Below are 26,277 nucleotides of genomic sequence, written 5' to 3' on the forward strand. Positions count from 1 at the left end.
TAAGCTGCATTACAAACTGCAATGGATATTTCAACTCTGAGTCCTGGCCTGCTCTGTTCGTGCTGATCAAAACTTATTTGTGTTACCTGACCAATGCTGTGCTGTGTAGGCTTACAGAGGCAGTTCAGGATTAGAGTCAATTAATTCTTCCCCCAATTTCTTTTGATAAGGCCTATTCCCCCAAATTCTATATCTTGCATGCAGACTTGCCCATGTTCAGTTTGAGAAGGAGAGTTTGCTATTACTATACTTGATTTTAATAAAAACAATATTTCTTACCCATGATGTATTTATCGGAGTAATTGATCTATGTATGTACTGCATTCTATACTATACTACTGTATCTTATTCTATGCCACTCTGAGATTGCTCGTCCACATTTATATATTCTTAACTCCATTCCTTTACTTAGATTTGTGTGTATTGGGTATATGTTGTGAAATTGTTAGATATTGCTGCACTGTTGGAACTAGAAGCACAAGCATTTTGCTACACCCGCAATAACATCTGCTAAACACGTGTATGTGAGCAATAAAATTAGATTAGATTTGTTTCGAGTAACTTACATTGTGGTGCTGAAACTTTAAGCAGCAGCCACAGCAGAATCAATTGGAAAACGACAGCTGAAAGTAGACAGATTTGAGTTGGCATAATTCATTTCAACCATCTTCATTTTAATTAGACTTTACTAACAATAAGAGGGCTTTGTGTTGGAGCCTATTTCTTCCTATTTAAGAAATAAGAGGTATGCCTACCTGTTTAACAGAAAAAATTAGGCTATAGGCGGCTATATCTATAGATTTGTCTGCCAATTCCTCCACCATGCACTCTTTAAATATCCTACCTCCATGTCAGTGAAGGGCTGTTGAGTTAAAACCAAGACTCAAATTGAGGGGTTATGCTATAGGCTTACCTTTTTATAAAAAAATAAACACATTAAACACAGGCATACCCAAAAAACGATCCGATTATATAAATATAACCTCTGGGAAAGACGTGACGTCGATGCGTACGTGATGTTATTGTTTCATTTCTACGATATTTAGAGGCTGATAAGTATTCTTGCTTGGGAAGTAATCTAATTCTGTCACTATCAATTGATTAAGCTATTCACTTTGTGTACAATAGAAGATATTTAAACCCAAGACAGCTTTTCGGGAAACACTTGTGACCTTCTCTCGTTGGGTTAAGCCACAGACGAAAGAGTAGCCAGCTTACATTTGTCTGCATTGGTAGGCCTATTCTGTCTGGGGTGGTAATGTAGGCCTAACTTTTGAAAGTACCATACTCAGATTCCTAATGACGTCTCAGATAAAAAAAAATATTTGCAATAGGGCTAACCCCAATTATTAGACTGGTCGATAGGCTGTTGGTCGACCAAGTTTAAAAACATTTTTTTAGCATTAACAAATATGTATTTTTATGGAGCAGGAGACACCGGTCATATTCACATCCATGGCGAATGCTGAGACTAATCCATTGCGGATGGCACAGTTCAAGAAGGGGGAGTTCACTCCAGAATGCGCTTCATGCGCTTCATGTGCACATTCATTGTTTTCATAACTTCATTGTGTGAATTGTTTGCATTTGACATTGTTAGTGTCTATCAATTCCCCATTACATATCAGCAGTAGTACATTTACCGTTAATTCCAAAAATGTCTAATCTACAATGTTTGTTTGATTACGGTAATGTGTATGAATTAATTCAACACATTATTATTCCTGCCTTTTACCGTTCTCATTGTCGAAGTGGACACGTTATTTACAGAGCGCACAATCTATGCTACATTTGTGGGGAAACAAATGTTGATTTATTTAACTCCATTTGCGAGTTTTGTCAATTTAGTAATTGTCTTTTGTTTGGAGCGCATGAGTAAGGACGCGCACCTGATTACGCATAGAAGAAGGCCTATAGGCTACCTAGCCTGCGTGAAAATGTAGGCATATAAATGTACCAATTTTGGGGAGCTGATAGTGTTTCTGATGGCTTAATGCACCACCACTAATGACCTGCAGAGCTTCTCAAAGTAATGTTTTCTTCACTTCATAGCAAGCAAATATCAAGTATTTTTTTACAATATTTCCTCAGTGTATTTGAAAAATCTTTCCAGCTCTCTCCCTTTCAATAACCACTCAGTTTGAAAGGGAAAAATGTCATGCTCCTATCCAGTGGAAACATAATAAAATAGGCATAGCTGATTTACTTCGTATCCCTTGGCCAAATAGTCTACAGCTGTGACTGTCTGGAGCTCACTGGCACAGGAATCTCTGAGGGCCCAGAATATTTCATACAATATTGCAAGGAGTCTGGTCCCAAGTTGAAACAATGTTTCAAGATAGTTGCAGACAGGCCATGTGTTGCCAATGTGGTTTATAGGATATTTGTTTTTATCAGGATATTTTCTACCTGCTGGCTGCAATGTTTTTATTTGTTGGGATTATAGGCTATGTTTACATAGTTGGCAATAGAAGTTACTTTTTAAGTTTGTATAATTTTCATTTAGTTTTGGATAGAGTTTTGATTAACCACATAACAATGATTTTGACATACGAAGGCGTGTTTATAAATTCAATTGTTCCACAAAATGTGCATATGAAAACCATAACTGGCACGCAGATCTTTAGAAATGGTAAGATAAATTGGCATTCCACATGAGAAAGTTTGCTGACTCCTCATGTAGCCTATTACCGGCAACTTCAGGAGAGTAGCGGCAGAATCTAGGAAAGCTAGTAGGAGCAGGAGAAGGATGGTTGGGACAGGTTAAGTTGATGTCTTGCTCCCCCTTGGCTCATTTGTGTCTGATTTCATCAAACCGTGAGCTTAAAGCATCAAACAAGCTCAATGCATGTAGTTAATTTTATTAAAACACATATAGGGTTTGTCTATATTAGGGTTGAATGACGGGAACCCGGTTATTGAGATTTTCAGACCCATAACCATTCAATCTTCGTGAAGAGAAGTGAAAGCTTTGTGTATTTAATTCTAGTCCTATATTATTCAAGGATGTAATTTAGAATGATGAAGATGAGGACAACGGCACGTATTTCATTTAACAGCTGAAAGCGAGGAAGGAATGAAGCAACAATAGAAAGAGGAGGAGGTAGGGGAAATATTATGAAAGGTGTATATATACGCCAGCCTTCTAATTATAGAAATATATTTCAAAATTAAAATCAAATTCGCTAGCCTATACTTGTAATGTTGTAGGCTGCATGTGCTTCACCAGAATCGCATGTTCTCTTCTGCTTGATCATGGTTTGAACGATGTGCATAATTCTAGTCCATAAATTATATACAGTACAGTAATACAGTTCACACTCCAAAGATTAGCCTACTGGAGCTAGTTTAATTTATTTACCCAAGCTAGTTACATCTATGGGCTTTTATGTTTTTCTGTCGTACATAATATGCAGTAGCCTTTATCAAATATGTATTAGATAAGGGCACAATAATTTGGGCTTTTTTGGGATTGGGCTCATTAAATGTCTTTAATGTATGGCTTATAAACTGTATTTAATGTATGGCTCACCAGGCTCAAGCAGCATCAGGCTTGAGTTTTCCATCAAAGCTCTAATCAAATCCAGACCGGTCTATTTATGTACTTTATAATGCTTTTGAATGACACTTCCGGTTTTGGTGGGAAATACTGGGAAATACTGGAACATTTGTAAAATAACGGGAAAATATTCAACCCTATTCTATATATATGAAAAAATACACAACCAATCGATGGGTTGAAAGAACAGACGACTTTCAGCCTACCAAGATTTGTTTTGTTGTCTGGACAGCCCTAATTTGCAAACAGGGGAAATTTTGTTGCCAGCAAGACACACTGATTTGGCTTTGGAGATATAAGATGAACAAATAGGCCTAGCTCTGTCCATTCTTAGCCTGTCATTTCAGTCATTTGTGTGGAATTAAAAAAGATTCTACCAATATGTCAAATGTAGCTTAAACCCTATTTTACATCATATACGTTTTTTGTGTTGTGCACGCCATCGGTTGAAACTCAACTTGCTATTGAATACAGGGATTTTGGCTGATAAATGTGTAAAAAACCAAATAAATAATGTTTTAATTGAAACGTTCAAATGATACCACAAAAATGGTTGTAGATCCACACTTCAGAGACTATTGACTTGAATGGGAATATCTATTTTAAATTACTGTCCATCCTCCATAGAAAAACTCATAGAAATATAGATAATAGAGTACACATGACCATTTAAGTTGACATTGGTCGTCATTGTGATAGCAATTAGAAGTAAAAATGTCAAATTTCAATGATGTACCAGCTAACTTTTAGTGATCTGAATGGATAGGTCCATTCTATGGATTCTGTTTCCATGATTGAAATGACACCCACCCTCTATTCAAGAGCATGTTGTGTCTCAACCGACGTCGGGTCGGGCACAGTACAAAAACCTCTGGATGTGAAATACGGTCTAAGTTACAACATATTCGAATATGAAAAAACCCTGGCGTTTAAACGGCTTTAAATCATTTACGTTAAAGGTTTTAAAAAATTACATTAAAAAATAAATAATCATAGTTTGACAACACTGTTTGTAAGCTTTTAAATAATATCAAACGCAACTTTATCTTTTCCAGGGATGAAGTCATGGATGTTTCATTGTATGGTGTAATTCGGATGATGTGTGCATTAGGTGTTCCATCTCCATATTTGGAATGGATGGTGTAATTTAGCCTGGGCCTCCCCTGGGCTAACCCTGCAGTGTGGTGTGTGTGTGGTCCCCTCAGTCACTGGGCTGATGGAGCTAGATGATACTGGAACTGGGAGGGGTATACAGGGGTTGTAGCAGAGAGGGAATCAATCACCCACTGGGGTGGGATCTGCGGATCTGCATGGCCCTGCATCAGACACCCTTGTCACAACCACAACCTTCGTTAGACCACTGGAGCACTACGTCTCCTTACACACTGATTTATGACCTACTCTGTCCTCACCTCATACCCAGGCCCCTCATACTCAGTCTCAGTTTACCCACACACACACACCCTCCCTCTGATTTCTTACTATTCCATCTTTCCGGCTCCCATGCCTGAAGAAACCAAACAAGCTCATATTCTTTAGATGCAAATCGGCTATGTCTTACTATTTATTTATTTATTTTCTGATTGGATTTTGGACACAGTGCATTGACCCCTTCCCCTTTCCAAGTTGTGTAACGTTACAGCCTTATTCTAAAATGTATTAAATCTTCTTATTTTTTTAAAATCTCATCAATATACACACAATACCACATAATGACAAAGTGAAAACAGTTTTTTTAGAAATGTTAGCAAATGTATAAAAAATAAGGAAAATACTTTTTTTCCCCTCAATTTTGAGTCCCTTTGCCTTGAGACTCAAAATTGAGCTCAGGTGCATCCTGTTTTCATTGATCATCCTTGAGATGTTTCTAAAACTTGGAGTCCAACTCATGAGGTCTAAGGAATTGTCCGTAGAGCATCGCGACAGGATTGTGTCAAGGCACAGATCTGGGGAAGGGTGCCAGCAATGAAGGTCCCGAAGAACACAGTGGCCTCCATCATTATTAAATGGAAGAAGTTTGGAATCACCAAAACTCCTAGATCTAGCCACCCGGCCAACATGAGCAATCGGGGGGGGGGGGCCTTGGTCAGGGAGTTGACCAAGAACCTGATTGTCACTCTGACAGAGTTCCAGAGTTCCTCTGTGGAGATGGGAGAACCTTGCAGAAGGACAACCATCTCTACAACACTCCACCAATCAGGCCTTTATGCTAGAGTGGCCAGACGGAAGCCACTCTGCAGTAAAAGGCACATGACAGCCCACTTGAAGTTTGCCAAAAGGCACCTAAACGACTGTGACCATGAGAAACAAGATTCTTTGGTTTGATGAAACTTGGCACCATCACTAAGGTGAAGAATGGTGGTGGCAGCATCATGCTTTGGGGATGATTTTCAGCGGCAGGGACTGGGAGACTAGTCAGGATCAAGGGAAAGATGAACAGAGCAAAGTACAGACAGATCCTTGATGAAAATCTGCTTCAGAGCGCTCAGGAACGCAGACTGGGGCGACGGTTCACCTTCCAACAGGACAACGACCCTAAGCACACAGCCCAGACAATGCAGGAGTGGCTTCGGGACGAGTCTCCGAATGTCCTTGAGTGGCCCAGCCAGAGCCCGAACTTGAACCCGATTTGAACATCTCTGGAGAGACCTGCAAATAGTTGTTCAGCGACGCGGCCCAGAGCTTGAGAGGATCTTACAAGCTTATAGCGTCATACCCCAAAAGACTTGAGGCTGTAATCACAGCCAAAGGAGCTTCAACGAAGTACAGAGTAAAGGGTCTGAATACTAAATGTAATATTTCTGTTTATTTTTAATAAATTAGCAAAACATTCTAAAAACCTGTTGTCGTTATGGGGTATTTTGTTTTAGATTGATGAGGGGAAAAACAATTGTTTCCATTTTAAATTAAGGCTTTAATGTTAAATTCAGGGCGTCTGGATATTTTCCAATTGCACTGTAGTACTGTTTTGCTATTGAACAATGTTGCCTTTGGTTGGGATGGGTCACTTTCACCCAAATGGTATAATTCCACCTTTTGATCTAGATTTCTCTAACTTCCTTTGAATGGTTTATGTTTGTATTGTGGGTACCTGAAAGACAAAGGAGATAACCAAAATATAAAGTTAGACTATATAACTGCTTTAAAGCTCACTACATGGTTATCTAATCTAACAACTCTAACATATGTAGGCCTACCTTCGCTGTCACAACAAACTTCCAATGGTTTACTCTCCAACTACCTATTTCTGTATTAAGGAAACCACCATGTCCTCCCCAAGATGAATAACCAAATGTATCACATAGCTGCAGAGCAGGTTTGACTAGACATTTGGGCTAGTTGCCACAGGCATATTTACATAATAAACCAAGTTGCCCCAGGTTCTGATGTTTTCTAAAATAGGCCTCAATGAGGTGGTGACGACGTCCTCCCTCAGAACAATGAACGATGTCACTGTGTGTATGGGTTTGATATTCTCAGCCCACTTTTACGTGAAGGTTGTTTTTGTCCAAACAATGCATCGTCTGACAACGCCTCGAAGGTTCTCAGCCCCATGAGATTCAATTTTCCACCATTTGTGCCGTTCCCTGCTAATGATATGAGAACTCTATTAGCGAGTTTATCAGTCAATGAAATGCTCAAGAGTCTCTGCTCCAAAGAGGAGATCCTTTCTAAAGTATGAGATATGAAGAGTGAGCGAGAACAGGGGATAAATTAAAGCTCTTAGACACGAGAGCTGCCGTCCCATGAATGTTGCTCACGCATCCATCACCAGGCACTGGGGAAATGTATGTAGCCTGTTCATGGGCCGGCCCTGGACTTAAAGGGATACTTTGGGATTTTGGCAATGGTGCCCTTTGTCTACTTCCCCAGAGTCAGAGGAACTTGTGGATACCATTTGTCTCTGTGTCCAGTATGAAGGATGTTAGAGGTAGTTTTGTGAGCCAATGTTAACTAGTGTTAGCACAATGAGTGGAAGTCTATAGGTACTGCTAGCATGCTAGTAGTTACTTCCAGTCATTGCGCTGACATGAACTCATGGACACCATTTTTTTTTATCTGACTCTGAGGATGTAGATCAAGGGCAACATTGCCAAAATCCCAAAGTATCCCTTTAATTGATTTCCTCAAAAAAATGTTAGATGATGTCCTCCTTGAGTCAATTCAGGATTTCTAAATGGAAACTTGGGAAAGTGTTCTTCCATCAAACGTTTTAAAATGACCAACTGGGATTCTCTATAAGAACTGATATCCAGGTCATCCTTATTTTTTTCAAAAGCCTTCACATGTTTTTCATTTACTCAAATCTATCATCTTACATTCAAAATTGACAAAGATCTCAAGAGCCCTTTATTATAAGAATAAAGGCTGCTTCATGACATGTCATAGAACTTCATTTTAATTGGAAGCTTAGAGTGAGAAGACTGTGTTTGATAGATCAGAGAAATCTGGCTTTGATATTCTGTGTTCTGATTCTTAGAATTCAAGTCACTCCATGGCTTGCTGTACATTTGAGGTACATGCACACACAAACGCACGTGAAAACATTCGCCAAAACATTCGCCAAAACATAACACCTTTTCACACATCATGCTCTGGCTTGTCCCAGTAATGGGATGAGGATGCCCCCCTCTCCACTTCTCTTTGCCAATGTATTTTATAATTGGGGAAGCAGGCACGCACTCTAGCTACGGAGCAGGAAGGAAGCAGACAATGGGTGGCAGGCACAAAATGTCATTGCCTCATCTCTCTCACAGAGTCCAAATGGAGTGAGGGATTAATGAAAAACAGGAAAGGGAAAAGGATGCCAGGTGACAAAAGGATGGCCAGTGGAAACGTGTTTAGTCAAGCCTGCAGTGACCCTTGCTACTCTTCCTTTTTGTGTCCCACATTAACATTCGTTGACAGACAGGCGCAGGCAGGCCTACAGCACCCATTGTTAAGTTTCGGGGGTGTTCAATCTACATTAAAGCTTTTAGCTGTAATCCTATCCTTTTAAGGAAATAAAAACACCTTCAGTTACCACGACATTATCTTTTTTTCATTTGAAGAAAGCCATATAGGTGTAAGTGAATGGGAAAGTGCTTTAGTCGTGTTATTGAGTTTATTTTCGATAATGCTGCGGACTAAAAGCTTTGCTAAGTGTTTGTCTCTTTGACTGCCTGCCTGGCTGGTGCCTTTCCTCTTTGACTGCCTGCCTGGCTGGTGCCTTTCCTCTTTGACTGCCTGCCTGGCTGGTGCCTTTCCTCTTTGACTGCCTGCCTGGCTGGTGCCTTTCCTTTCATCCTCTCCTCCTTTTGAAAGTGTGACGTAAAGGAGGAGAAGTAAAGGAGGAGAAATATCGGCCCTCCAAGCGAGTGTGGAGAGTTGACAGGGGCTGGGTTCTCCTAAGCGCTTTGGTAAACCGAGCAAGTCGAATCTTCACTGGAGAATAAATTGAGTCTAGGCTACATTTCTCTATAGCTAAGTCATTTCATTAATCTTGTTGCTCTTATCTTAATGAAGCGGAAGAGGGTGTTTTTAGCTGCACAGGACCAGACTTATTGACACGGTACTCTGTCAATGGGGTATAATGTCATCTTTTTATTTTTTGTATTTTACCCACTTTTTCGCCCCAATTTTGTGATATCCAATTGTGATCTCATTACGATCTTGTCTCAACTCCCCGACGGGCTTGGGTGAGGCAAAGGTCAAATCATGCGTCCTCCGGAACATGACCTGCCAAACCGAGCTTCTTAACACCCGCCCGCTTAACCCAGAAGCCAGCTGCACTAATGTGTCGGAGGAAACCCCGTACAACTGGTGACACAAGTCAGCGTGCATGTGTCCAACCCGCCACAAGGAGTCACTAGAGTGCGATGGGCCAAGGACATCCCGGCCGGCCAAACCCTCTCCTAACCCGGACGATGGTGAGCCAATTATGCACCGCCTCATAGGTCTCCCTTTGGTTCTCCCGGCTGCGACATAGCCTAGGATCAAATCTGGGTCTGTAGTGATGCCTCTAGCACTGCAATGATGTGCCTTAGGCCGCTGCGCCACTCAGGAGGCTCGGTATAATGTCATCTGATAGGTAAGGTCTGGTGGCCAAGAGCCTTTCGAAAGCATCAGCCCACCGTGAAAAGACTCACGCTAATATGCTCACTCCTCTGTTCTGACTTTCTCTGCCACATCCTCCTCAACCATGTAAAAACCTGACAGTATAGCCAAAGGTGCTCTGTCATATTTGTATTTGTTCATATGCATGACGTCTCACACTGAGATAAATGGAAGTTGCCTGAAGCAATATTCCACCGCAGCAGGAGATATGCCCCGCTCTTTGAATAAAACAGCACACTTAGAACTCCCAGCTGCCCTGGAGATTTTAACCTCCTCTGGTCTTAATGGTAGAAACCTGACTCTGACTGTGCTGTTTTTCTACCAATACAATATGTTGCTATGGGAGGAAAATAGGATACGAGTCCTCAAGGCTTTGTTTTGTTTGCCTTCCCAGGGAGCATAAAGGGAGCCACCATCGTGGATGCCCTGGACACCCTATACGTCATGGAGATGTATGAGGACTTTGAGATGGCCACAGAGTGGGTGGAGAAGAACCTGGACTTCAACGTGGTGAGTAGAACCAAATAACATAGAACCCCCTTTGTCTGCTAGCTAGTAGAACCATAGAACACCTTTGACTTCTAGCTAGTCAGCCACTGACAAGCTCAAGGTCAGGAGATCTAGAATCTGATTGGTTAGGCAAGCCCCACTGTAATCAGTAGGGAAAGAATACAGAGCCACCCAATGCATTTTAATGCAGGAAAGCTGAACTCAGTCTTACATCATTTCTACCAGCAACGCTGCTGAGTCTTTTTTAAATGCTTGAGTGTATCAGTGCAGCCAACCAACTTGACGAAACTGGGAAGCATTGGAGTCAACATGGGCCAGCATCCCTGTGGAACTCTTTCGACACCTTGAGTGCATGCCCCGACAAGTCAATATTAGGAAGGTGTTCGAAATGTTTTTGTGCACTCTGTGTATGTTTTGATTTCTACGACATTCTAAGGTTTGTATCATTCACAACTAAATGTGTCAACTAACTCTTAAATCTAGCGTATAGGACCTGTTTCAAATGATAACTTTCACGCTCAACATAGCCACATTAAATGCGCACTCGCTCTGGAATGGGAAAAATATCCTTTATTTTATTCAGCTATGTTCAATTATATTATTCTTACAATAAAAACATAAAATAATTGCACGGGACTTGTGAAAAATGTATTTGTCTGCTAAATTAACTAGACTCCTATTCTGTTCTTCTGACATACATTTTCTTCACATCATAATGTTTCTTTAGACCTGACCAAAATAATGTATTTATTGTGATGATGTATCTGAAATTGATTTGTTCGACTTGTTTTAATGTAGATGTTCCAAAGGCGTGCATCAGCATGCGTGGAGGCCTGGAGATGCTAAACATATTTATGTTAATTAACGGTCAATTACTGTGAGACTGGCAGTCATTTTGCATGACAATAACCGACTGACAGAATTTCATGACCGCCACAGCCCTACCTACCCACTCACTCACTCACACACTCACTACATACACCCACACACAATCACACGCACACACATGTATACTGACGCCACACACAGGCACTTTCACACTCACCACATATGCTGCTGCTACTGTCTATCTATCCTGTTTCCTAGTACCTTTACCCCTGCCTATATATACAGTACATAGCAACCTCAATTACCTCGTACCCCTGCACATCGACCCGGTACTGATACTCCCTGTACGTAGCCATGCTAATTTTTATTCGTTATTCACTGTGTATTTATGCCTTGTCTCTTTCTATTTTTATTATTTTTATTATCTTTAACTCTGAATTGTCGGATAAGGACCCATAAGTAAGCATTCCATTGTTAGTCTACACCTGTTGTTTACGAAGGAAGTGACTCATAAGTTGGATTTGACTCCAGGTAATTGGACCCTGAAGTGCTCTGTGTAACGTCCGGGGTGTAGTGGGTGAGAAGGCGCACGAAAACGGTGAACATACGCCAGCCCCACGAAACACAGGGCGCACACCAAAACAAATGCCCCAAACACGGGGGACTTAAACAGTCCAGCAAAACCCAAGAAAATGGGAAAACCGTGACACACAGACGTGTACACATGTACACCAAACAATCCCGCACAACCAAACAATCCCGCACAACCAAACAATCCCGCTGGTAAATAAAGCCCAACCAATCAACCTAAAACACTAACAGGTGAAACCAATAAACAGAAAGGGGAAAAAAGGGATTAGTGGCAGCTAGTAGGCTGGTAACGACGACCGTCGAGCGCCACCCGAACAGGAAGGGGAGCCACCTTCGGTAGGAGTCGTGACACTCTGTTTAACACTAGAAGAGCCAAGTTAGAGCAGTTTGACTAAATATGAATAAAACATTGAAATATCTGTGCCATGTTTAAAGTCATGCCCTCCTCTGTCCTGGATTTTTCTTAAATATGTCTATTTAACACGCGTATGTTTGAATTTCAAATCCTCCTACAGAGCCACAGGGAAGACATTTTGATTTCTATATAGTATCACACAGATTCAGAGGTTTCCAAAACACCTACCATTGCCAATGAACAATGAGCCACTTTCATAAGTTCTACACTTGAGCATGAGGCAACATCCTAAAATAAACTCGTAAAAATGATATATATATTGAGAGGGATAGAAAGAGATTTTTTTTCCTATTCTAATGTTACCCAATACCTTCATTAACACAACCAAAATATATTTTTTCTGATAGCATATGAAATGTATTCATTAGAATGTTGGATTTAAAATGACTAATTTTGTCTTGAAGGGATGGGTCCCTCAAGGCCTTTCTAGTGTTAGACAGAACAGGTACAGTACTCACCTGGAAGGAACCACCGTGTCTGTCTGTGGAAGTGGACTGAATGAAGTCATCTTAATTCCACTGTTCGGGGTAGGGAAAGGAGCATTTTTTTCTAATCAGTCAATATGGACCTGACTCATCAGGTTGAAGGTAATGTGCTTTAGGAGTGAGGACTGTGTGTCTGTCAGAACACATTGCCTTCCTCAAGCCTTTCACTCTCACCGAGAAAAGGATATTCATTGACAGTTTTTCCCTCCAGACTATGCATAGGAAACAAATTACTCCCAAACAATGAGACGGAAGAGATGTATAAACCAGTTTGAAAAGGCTTTGTCTCAGACATGGCCACACGATATATACAAGACCTTTGCAATCTAATGTGATGTGTATATCTAGGAAATTGTGATATTGGCAATGGTGCTCAATAATGCACAAACACACAGTGGAATAACGCAACAAACCAACCCCCCAGTCTATTGTACTGCAATAATTAGGATTTGCATTGTGGTCCACACCTGCACCACTCTCAAATGCTTTGAACCACAGTTTTTTTGCATCTATTCTTAGCTCAGCATGTTTCTCCCCATTGTCATGCCTCAATAAACTTGCAGAGAAGTCACAAATTTTCTTTTCTTTCTTAAATGTTGTTTTCAAGTCATGGTTCCTTTTACAGCTTTAAAAGGAATGTCCCACTTGAGAGAATGTCAAACTGCAGTTTGTGCAATTTTTGGATGTGAACTACTGAACCATTACTTAGCCCTGTAATGCAGTTTCTATGATCAATTGAATGCCAGAGGTGAGGAAGGTTATAGCTAAAAGAAATGTGATGGCTCATCAAGGGAAAATTGTCTAACCTTTCCTCTTTTCAGCGTTGTTAACCCTAGTTGCTGTGTGAAATGAACTACCATGGATTATTGAAGGGGTGGTGATGGAGCTGAAGAATTTAGCTGAGGGAGTTGGAGTGGAAATGGTGAAGAAAAAAACATTGTCTTTTTACTTTGATGTTTCCTCTGCCTTAGACCCTGCCCATGTTATGGAACCAGATTCATTATTTATTCCCTTGGGAGAACCAACTCGTTAAGAAGCACTAAATTCTTGTCCACCCTTATTTCTTTTTCCAAATGCGGGAGACAGAGAGCGGAAAAAAAACATTAGTGATCAGACGCATTCATGAAGTGTATTAACAAACTTTTAATTGAAAGGCATTGACTTCGCTGCCCTCGAGCAATTCCAACAATAAAGGAGCTCACAAAAGCCCTGGTGGATCGGGCATTAATATTCACTTTGTCTCCTGAATACAGAATATCTATTTCAAAGATAAATACAACCCCCTCTTCCATCTCCTTCTCTTCCAACATTGTCTTAACATGGATGGACCGGTCTGTGGTTTTCCATTTGGCCCCAACCTCTGTCATGTTCCTCCATACCGCCTCACTGTCATAATAGTCAGGGGCCACGACTGGAATACTGAGAGACAGGAGCATACCACTGCATTTCCTGATGCCTCTGTACAATACAGATCCACTGGAACAGGGGAGACGTCTCGGAGTCTGTTTTAATGTTCAGGTTTCAAGACAAGGCAGTGGGGATACCGGATTTACGCTCGTCTTAAATATCGAGCCAATTGATTGACCCAGACTATTTGCATTGCCGACCCCCGTCCCCCCCCACCAGCTCCTCCCTGCCTGTGTGTCTGTCTACCTGAGCATGACCGGTAGACAGACACATAGGGTCAGAACAAAAACAGGTCTGGTCATTGTAAACAGTGTGGACTATAATGGCCAGGGACGATTTCTCTTTTGTTTCCCACTCAGTTCTGCTGGGAAGAGGTGTAGAGCGAGAGAAAGCGAGCAAGTGCCCATTTTTATTTGCCTCTGCCTTGTGCCCACTTGCAATCTTTCATCTGGCGAGCTGTGTGTTGTGGGCTGCTGTGAAAAGCAAGACCAGTACATGAACAAAGGCAATGGCTGTATGTATTATGGAAGGGCCCCGGCTCCACTGTCAGCCCGCAGGCAGGAGCTGTGTAATGGACTGCACAGCCTTGCTGGACAACAGCCTGCAAGATAACCTTTCAGAGGCTGGAACAAAGAGACATTTTCTAGCCAGAGGTTTGAGGGAGCCCCCCCCGCGCCTTTTTGTACAAACACACGCACACCTACACACACTCACACACTAAAGCACGTTATCAGAGGATGAATTTCTAAGGGTCCTCTGACAGATGATCCACAGACGTGGCAGTATGTTATTGTGTAGCAGTGTAGGCCAGGCTTAGAAAGAGCATTCGTGCATCATCTCCAGGAGTCAGTTGTCACTGCTGCTCTTTGTGTCTACACAGGGGCTTCCTTGAGATGATTTTACTGTCAGGGAGTATTATTGTTGTTGTCATTCACTAACATTGCTCTCAACGTTGTGATGGGATGGAGCTCAGCTAACTGTAGCCTCCGCTCTAGAACCTCTACACAACGTTCTGCAATTCCATTTTTCCATCTGACTTCTCAATCCCATCTCAAAGTCATTTCCCCTGTACTCTGATTATGCTGTTGAATTGGAGCTAATTCATTGAAGATGTCCCTTGATTTGACCTGACTAGAGGTTTCAGGAGGTCAGGAGGCTGAGGGCTGTGGTTCGGTCTGACACCATGAGCCCCAGCTGGATGGGCCTTGCCTTATTTTAGCGTCCTATTAATAGCAACGCACATGCCCCGCCCACCTGAGGATCTGTCTTTTTCAGCCATTGAGGGGTGCAAAAACCACTTAAATCTCGTTGGATTGATTGCTTTCATTTTACTCCTGTGACTCTTTCATAATCTTTCTTTTTGCCTGTCCCCCCCCCCCCGGCTAACGTTATGGCCGAGGAAATGTTTGTAATGACCTGTCAAACACACCCCGGTAATGGCTGAAATGGTCTCAATGGAATACATTGTCTTGTTATTTAATCAGGGAAAACCCATCGAGACATGGGTCTCATTTACAATGGTGCCCTGAGGACAACAATACAACAAATTGATCTCATTAAAGTCATTCAACATTAAAGTCCTAAACTGCCATAGAGGCACCAGTTAGTCAAGATGTAGGGAGTTTTGTAGACTATTCCAAAAATGGGGGTCACTAAAATTGAAGGCAGGTTTACCTAGATCGGTACATACTAGTGGAACTTCGAAAGTGAACCATTTCTGTGAATGGTGTCGTATTTGTTTTATTTTAACAGTGAAGTGAGGTAGGTCGGAAGCTTGTGGGAGTAATGAAGTCTACACGACTAATAAGGATCAGCAAACATTTTGATACAGGATGCAGTGATGCATATTAAAACTGTCACCTGTGATAAAGCAAAGGGCACTATGGTAGACTGCATCGAAAGGTTTAGGAGTGGTGGCTGCTGAATTCCCATAAATGGTGTCACCAAAGTCACAAACTAGCAGGGAAGTTGACTACAATCTGCTTCCTGCTGTGAAGGGAAGGACCCGATCTAGTTCTATAAAATAAGCCTCCTTTAAATCTCAGCTTCTTAACTAGCTCATCCGTATGTTTTGTAAGTCACATTTTTGTCAATCCAAAAGCCAAGATATTTATAGGCGGAAACCTGCCCAACGAAAGAGCTATCCAATGCAGAAATGTGTATAACCATCTGAAATACTTCTACGAGAATTATAAAACAGCATCATTTAGTTTTTCCCCAATTTAAGTACCAATTTTTTTAATAATCATGAACTTTCTCCAAGGTGACAAAATCAGATTGCAGCGCCAATATAGCCTGGTCAGTCATATGGGCATGGCGTACATAAGTGTCATCAGCATACAGCTGAATGTTACAGGTTTATGCAGATAGACCAATATTCTTTATATAAAGAGGAAAGGTCCCAAAGTCAACCCATGTGGGAGACCTTTTAGTAATATCGAGGTGACTTGACACCATCAGAAAGCACACATTGTTTCCTGTCTGACAGTTGCAAGACGCCTGGTCAAGGCTCATTTCTGACAACCTTTGAATGAGTAGGGAGGGAGTGGTTGAGGGAGACTAATCAGGATCTCGGGAAAGATGAACGGAGCAAAGTACAGAAAGATCCTTGATTAAAACCTGCTCCAGAGCAAGGTTCACCTTTCAACAGAACCACGACCCTCAGCACACAGCCAAGATAACGCAGGAGTGGCTTCGGGGACAAGTCTCTGAATGTCCTTGAGTGGCCCAAACAGAGCCTGGACTTGAACCCTGAACATCTCTGGAGAGACCTGGAATTAGCTGTGCAGCGAAGCTCCCCATCCAACCTGACAGAGCTTGAGGGGATCTGCAGAGAAGAGCTATCCAAATACAGGTGTGCCAAGCTTATAGTCACACCAAGAAGACTTGAGGCTGTAATCGCTGCCAAAGGTGCAGCGATTACAGCAAAGTACTGAGTAAAGGGTCTGAATACTTATGTATATGTGATATTTCATTTTTTAATTTTTTAATTATAAATTTGCAAAAATTCTAAACCTATTATTTCTTATTGTTGCGTTGTCGAGAAAGAACCTGCAAGTAAGTATTTCGTTGGACGATGTATACAATGTGTATCCCGTACTTACAACTTGAAAGACTTTTTACTAAAACAGCAGCGGGAGAACTTCATACATTAGGGAATTCAGCAATGTCTCACCCCACGATAACATGTGAGAGACTGCTCTGTGTTTTGATGTAAATATTAATGTAAATTCAAATTGTGCAACCTGTAACATCTGGTCTGAATACATTGAGGCTGTCGTCGGTTTACGTTATTTCGGCGCTCTAGAGTTGACCCCTTTTACGGAATTCCCACCATTTGAATGTCTACGTAATCTCATTAGTATCCACAAAACATATTTGCTCTAATGCCACTTCATTTTCTAACCCTGGCAGTATGTGCAATTGAACACTGAGTGCAGTGCAGAAGACGCTCAATGAAATCCTCTTGACGCTTTGGCCTCACTGAAGTTCTTGACTGAAGGACAGAACAGCCCTCTGATGTCTTGATGTGGGTGAGGAGACAGGGCCTCGTGATAATGGCTGTCCTCAGAACAGAAGTAATCCTCTCTGAGTGGAAAGCACCTATGTTACAGTACCTAGCTCGTAGCTACAGTAGTGTCCTCAGGATACCTCAGAGTTTAACCCCTTCTCAACAGTTAATAAGGTGTGCCAAGTGCTTCTGTCCACAATCAGGCAAAAAACAGTACATTACCATGAATACAAAATACTTAACTCATTTGAACAACTGCCATCTGTCATAATTTGAAGTCATTAACACACCATTGATAATACTAGCAGAAATATTACGAATTTGGATTTCACAGTCTGCAGGTTTGCAGGACTAAATACATTTATTTTAATTATAAGTTAATTTAACGCCGGGCCGTCAGACTATCTTGTTTGCCTGCCTGCCGCACGTTCTCTACTATTAAATAATAGAACTGTATCTCTCTGGGCCAGATTAGTTTACTCATGTAGAAATTGTTAGTCAAAAACAAAGAGTCAAAGTGCAGAGAAGCCTTCGCATTGAGAACATCTATGGAAAAAAAGACAAATAAACAAATGTTTATTCCCTCATCTGCCATTTGTCCCAAACAAATAATATACAAGAAACAAAAGCCAAAGTTAAACATTTCCCTCTCAAATATAAAATAATTGCTTATATTTGTAAATGAGGACAACAACAAAAAAGTATTGGCTACTGATATTTACTTTTTATTTGGTATAATTACAAAGCGTTGTCACTGAAACCATAATGAGGTTATTTGTAGCCCACCACCACCACCATTACCAGGAAGAAATGTTTCTCATTAAGTTAAATCCCGTGCAACAATGGACAATGTCCCCCCCCCCATGCACAGTTTTTAAAATGTGGTCCACTCAAAGTACAGGCAATAACAAACTTTTCCTCTCACTAAAACCTCAAGAAATATGCACATAGTAATATTAGATTAACATAAATATTTTAAGACCACTCTACATGATCTACCATTTTGATCTATCATATAAAGCAAAGGGCTCGAGGTTAGGATGAGGTTATCAAAACCATTTATCAGTACTAAAAGTACTGTAGGCCTCTAGGACTTTATTCTGGATGAATGGGCTCCACATGCTTCTTTTCAGAGTAATGAAAATCTACATGAGGAATGGATATGGGTAATAAGTCTGGCTATAATAATGGAGAAAACAAAGCCTGGGGCCCTTCGGGAGGGAAATGGGCTGAGTGCAGATCTGTGTTTTGGCCTGATGGGATTGTCAGGAAGGCATCTCATCACCTCTTCTTATTGGTTCATGTTTGTTGGTGGCGACTCATGCTTCCCAGCTTGACCTTAAGATGAAATGACACTTATATTGCAGGGTGGCTATTTTCTCAATTATAGATACCTTTTTCCAGAGTTGGTTAGGCTTGGCGCTGTGCGAGCTCCGTGGAAGTCCATTCTCTGACAGCCCCTGCTCTCTCTGTTTATCTGTCTTTACCATGGGAATACATTAGTGGATCACATTCATCTCAACATTCATCTCAATGGATATGGTCAAATGTTTGTTGTAGTATTAAGTGGTTTACTCAGAGGTCTTCTCTGAGTTATGGAGGCGTGGCCTAAGGGTTTTGATACCTCAGTGTCGTCTGTCTGTCGGTCTTTACATTGTGTGATGTGAGGATATTCCTGCCAGCTGCTACATGGTGACTCAGCAGGTTGAATACTCCTAATCATGAATCCTTTCTCTCTCTCACTCACTCACTCACTCACTCACTCACTCACTCACTCACTCACTGTATTTGTTTGTTTTCCCTGCAGAATGCTGAGGTCTCAGTCTTTGAAGTGAACATCCGGTTTGTCGGAGGACTGCTCTCCGCCTATTACCTCTCCGGCAAAGAGGTAGGTACCTAACTGTGAAAATGCTGATGCTGCTGCCCAGAACTCTGAACGCTACAACTGGATCTGATGCATGTGATGAGGACCTAGTTCATTCCATTTGACCCCAGTTTGATAGAGACCATGTTAGCTGAGATAATTACATAGAGGTAGACGCCAATAGTTGAACAACCATTTCGCCTCAGTTTAGAGTGATGCGAGGTGTTAAATAATCTTATTGCAGCCATGTTGGAACAGCGTTGTTCCAAAGTTGCTGAACGTTGAACTGTGAAAGATAGGTGAACGCTTTACTGCCCGCCAATCTCTTGAGTGCAGGGCAGTCCTTCAGGGAGATGTAGAGCTATGAAAATATATCAGGGGTTTAGCTAATCTCTTCTGAGAGGAAGGCTCATTCTGCCTGCCAACTCTGGGATTTGTGTGGGACTGCAGTTCTCTCATGTTGTCAGGAAACTATCTCTTTGGGAGCAAACTAATTTTCCCATTCAGCTGTTGTGAGTACTATCAGCCCTCTATTTCTCTTCATGCAGACAGAGGTTTTTAATGACCTGCTATAATGACTGGCTTGAAGATAAGATAGTCATAGATACCACCAAATCGGCCAAAAGAAATACCTGTTTAAAAGCCAACCTGTTTTCTCAAAGTGCTTCTAATGACTCCTCCAGTTGAATTTTAGCAAGCAGGAGGACTTTTCCGACCAGAAGATCTATGCTTTTTATCTCCCCATTTCAGTAGGGTTTCAGGGAACTACTGAACCTTGGTTCCAAGCTAAGTGGCTCTCATTAACAGAAGGACAGTCGCAATACCAGAGTGGGAGGAATCCATTTAGAAGTTCAATGAGCTCAGCAAGGAAAGTCTCTTTAGTCTTTCCAAGTCTAAAGGGAATCGGAAGGAAACAGAAGCAAAAAGGAGAAGCTGATCTTTGTTTCCTCTCAGCGTCACACCAATCACTGTGAACGCTCAGACTTATTATCAAGTCGAGGATTTACAGAGGCTGAAAACTCAGTTGGCGTTCTGAACGCAAATTAATTTGGCCTCTTACACATTTTCACCTGCAAGAGGTTTTTAATGAAATGGAGAGCATACTTCCCTGCACATGTTCCAGGACTGCGTTTACATTATGAAGCCATGCATCATTCTGAAGGATGCTGTTTATCAAACATCGCCAATTATTTCACAGCGATTATCTCATTTAATATAATTTCCCTCCAATTAAGGTAAAACGGTAGGAAAGAGGTCCTCTTAAGTGTTTATGCAATTTGAATTACTGGAGAGCGAGGTTGACGGGAATGCTTGACCTTTTCAACACGATGCTTCTCGGAGTGCTCTTTGCTGACAGACCCCAGAAGCAGCCAGGGTTTTGAGTGTGTTATTTTGCTACAGGAAGTGTCAAGAAGTTGTGCATGCCTTTGTCGTGCTTACCATCATTTTGTTCTGACACGCTGGGAGAGACACTGGGGGATTTTTTCATCACCGTACAGCATGCACTGTAGAAAATAAAATAAGCTGGCATATTGGATTGCTATGGAAGTTCCCTGTATTAATGAATACAAAACAACATGGCAATGTGTTATGTCCAAGACTTGCACACAAAAGCTGGAAAGGCATTGCAATGTAATGCATGCTGTGTGTGGAAATCTCATTGTAATTCATTGTAATTCTTGCTCCCATTCATATTAATGGTGTTTCTGGACTGTAAAATGTAGATGAGATGAGGTTGAGGAGAGGGAAGTCACACCGTTAAGCAGCAGTGACTGGAACAGGGGCGAGTGGTTTACAGAAGCAACTACAATGATATCCGCCGGATTTGCAGGTTTATTATTTTACGGTTTGGAGAGAGACTATCTAATCCTTTTATTTTGTTCCCGGTGTATTTATTATGTTAAAATCCTCTCGGAAAGAGGCACTATATCCCGAGGCAGATATCCACAGGACTAAAAGGGCTTACAGTAGGTAGATGTACCTGCCAGTTCATGGTATTTTATTTGCAGATGAATGAACAACGGGGAAATTGCCAGTACTCTACTGACGCATCATGCGGTAAGGCTACAGGTTGTGCAGGTTTGTGGTTGAAAGCGACACCTTTTTTTTGTCGTGCTTGTATTTGGAAGCTTGACCCATGCCGTTTTTCATCATAACCACACATAAGTGTGGCATAATGCTGTTTTGTAGTGCTCCGCAGCTTAGCCTGGACATTGCTTAGTCTACAGGGATTTACACAGGAAATAGGGTGTTTGAATTGCCTCACTGTATGAATCAATTCCCATTATCTCCAAAACACTGTAGAAAATAATATCCTTGAGTGCAGCACTGGGAAATGCTGTCATTGACAAACATAACTAGGGTACCAGGTTTATTAGTGTTGTAGTGAACTCTCCTTCATTCTCCCTTGTTGTATTTCAATATCTGTACAGTGAGGCTGTGTCACTCCCAGCAGATTGGATCTGTTTTCTCCTCTCTAAAACTGAGCGCACATTGCTCTGTTCACCCTTTCATCCTCTAAGAGAGGCGGACCCATTTGATGTGAGCCCAGGGAGCTCCTCAGAGTCCTGCAGGAGAAGGTAGAGAGAGTCGGTTATGTATACCCGACCCACTTTAAGCTGCCTGGAGCAAGACAATGGAGGCTGAGACACGTGTTTGAGGCCCAGTGGTGGGTGGGAGGGGAGATGGGGCCTGGGATGCAAGCTCTGAGATCTCTCCTTGGCCCCTGAGCCAGGCTCTGAGATCTCTCCCCGGCCCCTGTGCCTTTCGCTTGGCTGGAACTCAAAGCAGGCTGGACCCTTTGACATTTTGTATGTGTAAAACTACACAGATGCACGGTAGGACAGCCTCAGCCCTGCATACTGATCAGGCCTGTCCTTGTCTGTTAGCCAGCCCTGATAGGAGGAGCCGAACAGACACTTGATCATCATCGTGGTGAAGGAGCCATAAAGAGCCTCTCCTCCTGATTCGCTCATTGTTCTTCTGAGTGGGAGTGGTTTTCATCTGCATCGCAGACAGTTTAATGTGGTGCCAGATCATTTATACCAGGGCCTTCTGAAATGAGCTATTGATAGAGTGGAATTGTTAACCATTCATAAGTTGTGCTGAAGTGTAGGCCACGTAGCCCCAGGTCACCTCTGATTTAGACCTTGGTTGTTTTTCCTACTATGAGTAATGGATGGGATTAATACAGGGCTGATTTGGGATCAGTTTTATTTATGGCTGGCCAGTTTTCCATCTCTGACGTGTTGCTGAGCGGGACATGCCGACCTGTCAGAGCAAAGCACTTAACGTCTCAATGGATCAGATATTGAGCGGGAGCCATAAGTAATTTTACATAACCGGCCGAAGGGAATCAGGAATGAATGGGCTGGATGGACCCCAGAGGTTTTAATATCCACTCTGAGATTAAGGACAGCACAAACACTCATCCACACTCTTACCTGATTACTGTGACAGTCTTACGCTGGGGAGCTTTTGATTATCTTGGATCTTATGTCAATCAGATTTGTTTTCTCAAGGAGAAGGTTCTTGGGGTAAAATCGCTCCCTCACTAGTGGACCAGTGGACCTGACATGTACCTCCATGCTCCATGGGTATTCAGACTTTAAGGGTTAAAGTGAGCACTGAGTACCCCACAATGTGAACGTTTCACCATGTCAGTGGAAGGAATATCGCGTACGACTAAATCATTCAGAGATCCGGGGAACCAAGTTAAATACCTCTTTGAAACCCGCCTAAAACATTTTGCCAGTCATTTCATGGCAGGGGGTGCGTTAGGCCGTGCTATATCTGAGGCATTAGACAAATATTGTATGCAGATGTATTGCAGAGCTAGCAGTGCTATTTAAACAGTGTGATTCTCAGTGTGCTGCTGTTGAAATAGGCCCAGTGCCTCTGTCTGTCTGCCAGTCACAGATGATCAGGGCCTGGTCTGTAGGGAGTCTGGCAGGGCTTTGCTGGAGCACAGACAGCCCTGGCTGTGGAGCTTCTCCCAGATACATGGAAATTACCTGTTTGGAGATCTCTCTCTCCATTCTAGATGCAATTTAGCCTGGATTTCATATGCTGCCTAAGATTAGGAAACCTGGAACCAACCAACCTGCCTGTTTGTGTACAGGAGCTAGCTACTCTCCTTAGCCAACGATTTAGCTACTAAGCCTGGCCACTGCAGTGTTTTTTTTATCTGTTCTCTGTTCAGTCACATTGTGTGACTAGCAGTGGTCCTTTTGTAACTCTCTTTAATGAGTCATTTCCTACAGTACTCTGCAAGTGGTGTACCCAGAGCCCAACCACTGCCAGAGAGGAACCCAAGGCCATAAGCTCTGCAGGAACTGGCTGATGGTGTAGGGAAAAGTGTGTGTGCTTTCACATCAAACAAGGTTTGAACAATGTCACCGTAGGTGTCTCGTCCTTTTCTTATGTTTTGTTGTATAGCTTGACGGAGCTTTTTGGCTCCAGTCCAACTGAAGATACCAGCCTCAGGTTTTGGTTTCTACATGTTGCTATGGAGACGATCAACATAAATGGGTGGAAAGGATACTTCAAAGTGTATAGCCTTTGGAGTGTGTTGCATTGTCAAAGGGATAAGCACACAGACACAGGATCTGTTCGTCACTCACTCATCCACTGACCTTTGAGTTTTAGCATCTGCACAGAATAGTGATCCCACCACTTGGCTTTTACTTTTAAATAAATCAAAAATCCATTGGTTGTCTGTTTGTCTCCTGGTTTTGTGTGAGTGAGAATTAGTCCAGTGGAACAAGGCTTCCCAGCAGCTGAGACCCAAGGTCAGCATTGGAGTGGGCCTTCTCCCTCTGTCTGAACACAAGAGTTTAGGTGTGCCACGGGTGATGAAGCCCACTCCTATTTGTCTCCATCTCCAACGGTCCGTCGGCAAAACGCCAGTGTGGCCACCATGCAGGGAGCGCTAGCTACCATATAGAGCTGGCATGAAACCACACCAGCTCCGCAGCCGCTCTCCGTTTGTGTTATTGTGAGGGTTGTTTGGGAAACCGGGTTTACCGCTGGCCATCTATTCAAGTCTCAGACAAGGAAACATACATTTTCCCTGCACCTGCCACGTCCTGTATCCTCTCTTGTCAGTCAGTCAAGCCGAAAACACTGTCATCTGCTACAATTTTGTTATACAACCGTGATGGGATCAAAACACAGTGTTGCCAACTTTTTGAGCACAGTCAGGGAAAGTAGATTAGTAGGCAAAGGTCATCTCCGGCAAAGGAAGGACAAAGTCACGAGGGACTGTTGTTGAATCAAACATTTCAGTTGAGGCAATATTTTCCTCTCATTTCTTTTCCCACTGAAATGCTAATGCAGGCTTCATGCAATCTCCGTCTCTGGGACAGACATTTTGTGCGTCTTCATTTTTTTTCTACATCTGTCGAGATGCGAAGCCCCCCCCCCCCATGACAAGCGAACGGATCAATGAATCATTTCAAACTGCGATTCTCCAGTGACTCACTATCACCAGACCCCAGCCCCATTCGCTCCCATTGTTTGCTCAGGCGACATTCCTCTATTTGCATGTAAATCACAACTCATTAGCAAGCGGTGGGCTGAAGGCTCGTTACCACTGTTTATTGCTGTTTTGGCTGGTATGATTAAAAAGTACATCTGACTTGTTTATGGCTGGCGGATGGGGCGCGACAGGGGGGATATTAATCATAGCCAAGGGTCCACAGCCATTTGTATCTGTCACAAGGCATCGGCTCTTACAGAAACCACTCTGTTTGCTCTCGTTAAGCCACAACATGTAGGAGAGAGAGCGTCGTCTACCTTGTTAATGATGGCTGGGCCAGTGTTTTAGAGTGCCATCTTGGATGGGATATGTTTAGCCTTTTACAGTTGGTGACTAAGTCTCGAGACGGAAATAAAGTTGTAGCCTGGAAGGGTAAGTGCTGTGCTGTCACTCAGTCTGTCAGTCTTCCCTCTGGCTTTGGCCACATGCCTCAAAGAAGTGAGACTGGAACTTTTTTGTTTTCCTGTGATTTCCTCTCGGTTGTTTTCATACCCGGCGCTTATCTTCTAGTGGTCCAGATTTTCTCTCTGATCTATACGGCTTTTTTAGTGTAAAACACACTGCAGAATATTCTTTGGCGATAACATGGAATAAGACATTGAATTTTCGCTCTTTAATCCAAAGATAGGCACATTTCTGATAGCCTAGATAGGAAACCTGTTGTGTGACGCTTAATATGCTTTAAATAAGCAAAATGAAGGTGATATGAACAGCAGCATACAGTTATGTTCTTTGCAGTAATGGAAATTGTTTTTTTGATACTTACAGTATCTACCCCTATGAACATAAGTCAAACTTATATTTGCCATATTATGTTACTATGCATCTCAATGAACGTACATCCCCAGCTGGGGTGCCTGGAGGTTCCTTTCAATCTGTGAGAACGGCACTCAAGGTGGCACCAATTAATATCTTCATTGGAACCACATGAAGTTACTCTGTGTTTCCACTGGGAAGGTTTTCACCGTGAAGCATCACACAACAGAACAACTGCCATATGGCATCATTTAGAACCCACCACACTACAAAAAGTGTGTTTTTATGTGTTGTAGGCAAGCTAATTGTTCTGTGCTTACCTGACAATAACTTCTGTAGTGTGTGTGGTAGTCTCACACCTGGTAGATCTCAACAGACTCTCAGGGATCATAGTATGCTGCATTGGAGTGGGAGTTGAGAGTGCAGAAATGCAAAGCACTAAATCAAAGCAATTAAACTGTTACCATGTCACACTCTTAGAATTAGGTATTCTAATTGAATAGGATCTCTGTCACACTTGTGTACCGTTGAAAGTCATAACCATCGTGCCATATGTTCCTGTCCATTGGAGTGCGAGCACGCCTGGGGGTTAAATGAAGGTGCATTCATGACTCCTGCTCACATTTTACTCTATGCTTAATACGGCGTAACATCTGCTATGGGCTTTGATGACCCAGCAAGAAATGGCTGCATCATTATCGTGTGAATAGGGCAGT

At 42.3% G+C, this 26,277-nt stretch overlaps 1 protein-coding gene across 1 annotated transcript in view; it reads left to right on the forward strand.

Moving 5' to 3' along the window:
* The window catches only part of man1a1 (mannosidase, alpha, class 1A, member 1), a 166,924-nt gene that overhangs the window by 59,100 nt on the left and 81,547 nt on the right, over positions 1-26,277 (forward strand). Inside the window, exons 3-4 of the mRNA XM_035774826.2 lie at positions 10,050-10,165; positions 19,210-19,290. Coding sequence (XP_035630719.1) covers positions 10,050-10,165; positions 19,210-19,290 — 197 coding nt within the window. The remainder of the gene's footprint in view (positions 1-10,049; positions 10,166-19,209; positions 19,291-26,277) is intronic.

The sequence above is a fragment of the Oncorhynchus keta genome, chromosome 8 (assembly GCF_023373465.1).
Source record: "Oncorhynchus keta strain PuntledgeMale-10-30-2019 chromosome 8, Oket_V2, whole genome shotgun sequence".
NCBI classification, from domain to species: domain Eukaryota; kingdom Metazoa; phylum Chordata; class Actinopteri; order Salmoniformes; family Salmonidae; genus Oncorhynchus; species Oncorhynchus keta.